At 62.5% G+C, this 5,738-nt stretch overlaps 1 protein-coding gene across 2 annotated transcripts in view; it reads left to right on the forward strand.

Annotated features, from left to right (window-relative positions):
* Window positions 1–5,738, forward strand: part of RASGRF1 (Ras protein specific guanine nucleotide releasing factor 1) — a 57,311-nt gene that overhangs the window by 34,184 nt on the left and 17,389 nt on the right. For both annotated transcript variants that reach the window (XM_006030805.3, XM_006030804.3), the window contains 6 exons: window positions 568–816; window positions 1,221–1,591; window positions 3,444–3,569; window positions 4,009–4,179; window positions 4,474–4,580; window positions 5,621–5,733. In XM_006030805.3, the coding sequence (XP_006030867.1) occupies window positions 568–816; window positions 1,221–1,591; window positions 3,444–3,569; window positions 4,009–4,179; window positions 4,474–4,580; window positions 5,621–5,733 (1,137 nt within the window). The remainder of the gene's footprint in view (window positions 1–567; window positions 817–1,220; window positions 1,592–3,443; window positions 3,570–4,008; window positions 4,180–4,473; window positions 4,581–5,620; window positions 5,734–5,738) is intronic.

A 5,738-nucleotide genomic window follows, 5' to 3' on the forward strand; every position in this document is an offset into this window, starting at 1 on the left:
CCTGCCTGCGGCCTTGCAGCCCCTCTCTGAGGTCCCGGTTGCAGCGCTGGCTTCCCAGTCTCCGAGAGCAATCTGCACCCGCGGTCCGTCTGTCCCCGCACGTACACAATCCCCTCCGCTCTGGGGCACTGCTCCAGTCCCCGTCCTCAGGGACGGCTCTCGCACCCTGCTTTACGTACGCGAGCCAAAGCCTGGAGGTGACTGGCCCAGACAACCTGCCTGCGCCAGTGACGTCCATCTGCCCAGCTCGGCGCTTCTCGACCGGGCACCCACGGCCCCTGGGGTGCCTCGATCCTTTCCAGGGTGCTGTGGGGTGTCACACGCTGTTAGGTGTACAAAGATGACTCCCGCGGTACATCCAGCCATTTCAGATGGGAACCCCGGGTGTCAAAACCCTTCGGCCCTGCTGCGGGCTTTCCAGGTTCTTTGCGGTGGACGAGCTACCCTGTTATTTTCCAAAAACGAGCTGGTGTTTTCCAAGGGGGCCTCGAGTGCGATACGGTGAGATTCCCCCGGCCCAGACAGCACGTAGCGGCCGGCCCCACAGACTGCGCGTTTCCCTTGCAGGTCCGACACCAGCTTGTACTGCGACGACGTGGACATCCGCTTCAGCAAAACGATGAACTCTTGCAAGGTCCTGCAGATCCGCTACGCCAGCGTGGAGCGGCTCCTGGAGCGGCTCACGGACCTGCGGTTCCTGAGCATCGACTTCCTCAACACCTTCCTGCACTCCTACCGCGTCTTCACCACCGCCCTGGTCGTCCTGGACAAGCTCATCACGATCTACAAGAAGCCCATCAGTGCCATCCCTGCCAGGTAGGGCCATGCCTTCCCGTCTGGGTCGCTGCTTTGCCCCGGGCCAGGCAGCCAGCGCCCAGGGCCTGCTGGGTTGTTTTCGCTGGGAGACAGGATTGGCAGTGGCCTCGGGAAGGCATCATAATACTGACTTGCCATAGCTGTGAAATGGGCATAGTAATATTGAAGGGCCCTGGTGGGAGCTGGGCTCAGTGACCTGGCCGGGTTTCCCACCGCCTGCGTCTGGTGGCCAAGGAGCTTGCGGCCGTCGCTGTGCTCCGCTGACCCCCTCTCCGGGTGCAGACCCCCGGTCCTGCCTCCTCCCGTGGCCCGGACGGGCAGGCAGCTCTGTGCCCACCGGGGAAGCCCCTGCCCCTGCCCGTGGTCTGCTCGGCCACGGAAACCTGCTCTCGTTTCTGCGCCAGGTCCCTGGAGCTGCTGTTTGCCAGCAGCCAGAACAACAAGCTCCTCTACGGCGAGCCCCCGAAATCGCCCCGGGCCAACCGGAAGTTCTCCTCGCCACCACCCCTGTCCATCACCAAGTCCTCGTCACCCAGCCGGAGGAGGAAGCTGTCCCTCAACATCCCCATCATCACCGGGGGCAAGGCGCTGGACCTGGCGGCGCTGAGCTGCTCCTCCAACGGCTACGCCAGCATGTACTCCTCCATGTCCACCTTCAGCAAGACCACCCTGGACATCAACAAGCTCTACGTGTCCAGCAACTACCCCAACAAGATCCCCGACGAAGGGGAGGCGGCCGCGGAGAAGCAGGAGGACTCGCCGCTGAACAAGCAAAGTAAGTTGCGGCAATAAAAACACGGGCGACGTTTGCAGGCATTGGGGCGCGGGAGGAGGATTGTGAGGTTTATACCGAACGGCCGGGGCGTTAGAGCCACGCAGACACGCAGCGGTTCCCAGGGCTGCAGGGCAGGCCCTGCGGGTTGCAGCCGACCCAGCCGTGTGCTCCTGCAAAACAAGCCGGCAGCCTCCCAGGGTGAACAACGGCCGTGCCACTTGCACATCCACGGCAGTGAGTCTTCACTCGAGTCTGCACTGGCGAGGCCTCCCTCAGACTCCTGTGTCCAGTTTCGGGCCCCGCGCTGCAAACGGGACGGGGCAGATTGGAAAGAGTCCCGCGCAGGCAGCCCAAGGGATCAGGGACCGCGGAGGCAAGACAAGGCTGGACGAGCTAGAGGTGTTTTGTCTGGAGAGAAGACCGAGGGAGGATGCAATAACAGCTGCCAAATCCCTGATGGGTGATTACAGAGAGGAGGGAGATGGGCTTTTTTGGGGCGCTGGGGTGATCCTGCCTCGAGCAGGGGGCTAGATGACCCGGTGAGGTCCCTTCCAGCCCAGCCTGGATCTTAGGAACCCACCCTGGGGAGGAGGAGTGCTGCGGGTGTGGGGAGGGGGATGCACACGGAGAGGCCGCCCGCTTGGAGGAAGGACGGGGCCGGCTGGGAACGCAGCAGCCTTGCAGAGAAAGGAGGGTGAGCGATGCTGCCCCATGCACCCAGCGACGCCGGGACAGAGACACGGGTGTGACACGGGCAGCGGAGGGGAGCCAGCCCCACATGTGCCGTGTCCCCGGAGAGCTTTCAAGGAGCCCGTCCTGCCACCCCAGACCTGCCGCCCGGTGCACACAGACACCCCTTTGCCCTGCTCAGTCATGCGGGTGCAGGCCGCTGGGTCTGACCCGATGGCACCGGCGGGAGCTTTACCGCCGCCGCGCAGAATCGGTGCGTAACGGCGCAGGGAGCCAGACCTCGGCCCGCTGCAGGCACGTGCACGTTCCCATCTCGTCTCTGCTTCCCAGAGGAGCAGAGATCGAGGTCTCTGCTCTTATGGTGCTTTCCCCGCCGGCGAGGCAGTGCTCGTGCCCTGGCTCTGCACGTCCTGGCCCTGGCTGAGCACCCCCCGGTCTCTCAGCTTTGACACAAACAAAACCAGTGTCAGCACATCCTACAAGAGCCAGCGTTCCCAGTGCTTGGCCTCCGTGCTGCCCATTTGCCTGTATCTGTGCAAATGAGACAATTTGCCTATGCAAAGCATGCTCTGGCTGGAGTGCGTTGTACCGGCTGGCGATGGGACACGCGCCAACGGCGAGGCCAAGTCCAAAGGCCGAGGCAGCAGCTTGGAAACCGGGCACAGGGTGATAGCGGGGCACGTCCTGGGAGAGGACCCGTGTCCCCAACGACTCGTTAGGCCGGATGCTTCTGGCACGTGACTCGTCCTGGCTGCATCACTCGCCCAGTCGGGTTTTCCATCCCAGTCCCCGCTGGGCAGCTGGGTGTTGGCTGCGGCAAACCAGACCTGGCTATTGCAGGATCTTCCAGCCCTGGCAACACGGCTTGAATCCTTGCACGGGGCCCAGGGCCTCAAAGCTTCAGTGCTTGTGGGGCCCCGGGCTCAGACACCAGCCACGTTCCCTTTGTGACCCACTCGCTTCGCATGCAGATGGAAAGCCACAAGCCGCTCCTGGGCTTTGCAGCCATGGTGCATCTGATTTGGCTGTGTCCCGTCCCGAAAGCCCTGGCATTTGGCTCCCAGAGAGCGCCGGGCGAGCTGAAACGCCCCCAAAAGCGTGCCTTGCTGCAGCCCACACGTCCCCCCTGCACGGGGTTTCACCCAGCCCCTTGTTCCCGCAGGCTCCGAGGTGTCGGTGAGGGAAGAGTCGGACACGGACCAGAACCACAGCGACGAGGCCGAGGCCGAGACCTCGCCGACCAAGTCTCCCACGACTCCCAAATCCGTCAAGTGCAAAAACTCGTCAGGTAACGAGCCGCCAGCCCGGCCCCCAGCGGTTTGCACAGCGCCTTCTCTTGGGGCCATTTCCCCCCGCCCGACTGCAGCCGGCTGGAGCCCTCCGGCTCGCGCTGTCTGAGATGTAGCCTGCTTTGAAAGCCACGGTCCAGCACGCGAAGCCCCGGCGAGTCCTCGTAGGAAGTGCCCCAGCATCGTCCCCGTCTGCCTGGAGCCTCTGCCCCCCACGCAAGGTGCCCCCGGGATGGCGCAGGCCTTGCACCTCTACGGGGACCCGTGCGGGGGGTCGGGAGAGCTGGTAGCAAAGAGTGGAAAATCCCTAGCAAATCATTCAGCCCTTCTGCCTTTTTGTAACCGCGCCGCAGGGTCTCGTGGGGAATTATCCCCAACGATTTAACGAGCTGCTGCGGGAGGGGGCGTCTCCTCAATCAATGCCGTTGTCCCTCCTAGATTTCTCCTTGTTTTCCTATAACAACGGAGTCGTCATGACGTCCTGCCGCGAGCTGGACAACAATCGCAGCGCCCTGTCAGCCGCCTCCGCCTTCGCCATTGCCACGGCAGGGGCCAATGAAGGCACCCCCACCAAGGAGAAGTACCGGAGGATGTCGTTAGCCACTGCAGGTAACGTGGTGCTGGGGTGCGGGCATGCTCCGACGGTCATTTGGGTAGCACAGGCCTACGCAGGGCAATCGATCCCTTGGCTTACACCCGTCACGTGCGTGTGCAAGCTTCCACGCATCCCTTTGCATTGCGGAGCTGGGTGCACGCCTGCCCGCGGCTCCTTCCGTGCCATCAAAAGCAGTTTGCCCATAAGAGGCTGCAGGAGCTCGCTCGCATCCCCCGGGAGCCCTGCTCGGGCGGGGAGGCGCTTCCTTGGCCCTCTGCGCGCGTGCTCAGTTATGTCCCGTCTTCCAGGCTTCCCCCCCGACCAGAGGAACGGCGACAAGGAGTTTGTCATCAGGAGGGCAGCAACCAACAGGGTCCTCAACGTGCTGCGGCACTGGGTCTCCAAGCACTCGCAGGTGCGCTGCTCGGGGAGGATCTGGGCGCAGCGATGCACGTGCTCTGTTGTGGGATGGCTTTGCTGGTTGCCCCCCTCGTCCTTTTTGCTCCACGCGTCGGGGGGTTTTAAACCTCCCTGGGAGGCATTGGGTGCAGGCTGCAGCCCAGCTGGGGACTGGGCCGTGCAATGCTCCTGCTGGGACCCACCCCGCACGGCCCTGCCTGGACCGCCTTGCCTCTCCACTCAAAGTCAAACCAATGCATTGAGGGCAGGAAGAGATTTTACCTCCTGGTCAGATTGGTCCAGACTGGGGGGGGTTATCTTCTCTATAGCAGGGCACGGCCTCTCCTTGGGGTCCCGTGAGTGTATATTCACCACCTTTGCAGCAGCCAGATGTTGGCAGCCGCGGTCCCCGTGCTTTCCCTGGGGCAGGGTCGGGGTGATGCCTGGGGCTGTCGTGGGTGACGGTGTCTGTACTAAGAGGCCAGACAGTGGATGTGTCTGGGCTGGTTTGGATAGGGCTGATCCTGCCTCAGACAGAGCCGTGGGTCTCAACAGCTTTCCTACCCTGTATGGGTCACTGGGGGGTTTCTGGGTGATCAGAGGGCATTGAAACCATCTTGAGGCCAGAGATGGGCTGCAGGCAGCTCAGAGATCTCACTCCCCTTTGCTTGCCCGTGGGCTAGTCCTGCTTGGGACCAAGCACGGAGCAGCAGCTGTAGCGCAGCGTGTAGATAATCCTGCTCCGAGCACTCCTCCACGCCGGTGAAGGCCAATGCAGTGCACAAAACGAGGCCAGCATGGCTCCTGGTGCTGATGCATCCCCAGCAGCTCTTTCCAGGCAGGCCAGGTTGAATTCACAAGAGAGGACGGGCCGCCAGCTTCCTTCCCTGGAGCGCACGGCCCGTCCCCTCTGCCCCCAGAGGCAAATTCCCCGTAAGGATTCATCCCCCCCGTACAGCATTTGCAAAGGGAAGCGAAGGTGCAGGTCGGCTTGCTGCATGCTCTCAGGTGCAAAACCCCACAACTGTACGTGCTAACCGTGCATGTGTTTGGCAGGACTTTGAAACCAATGAGGAACTCAAGTTTAAAGTGATAAGCTTCCTGGAAGAAGTTATTCATGATCCAGAGCTGTTGACCCAGGAGAGAAAAGCGGCAGCCAATATCATAAGGTAAC

This window comes from Alligator sinensis, unplaced genomic scaffold (genome assembly GCF_000455745.1).
Source record: "Alligator sinensis unplaced genomic scaffold, ASM45574v1 scaffold407_1, whole genome shotgun sequence".
Lineage (NCBI taxonomy): Eukaryota > Metazoa > Chordata > Crocodylia > Alligatoridae > Alligator > Alligator sinensis.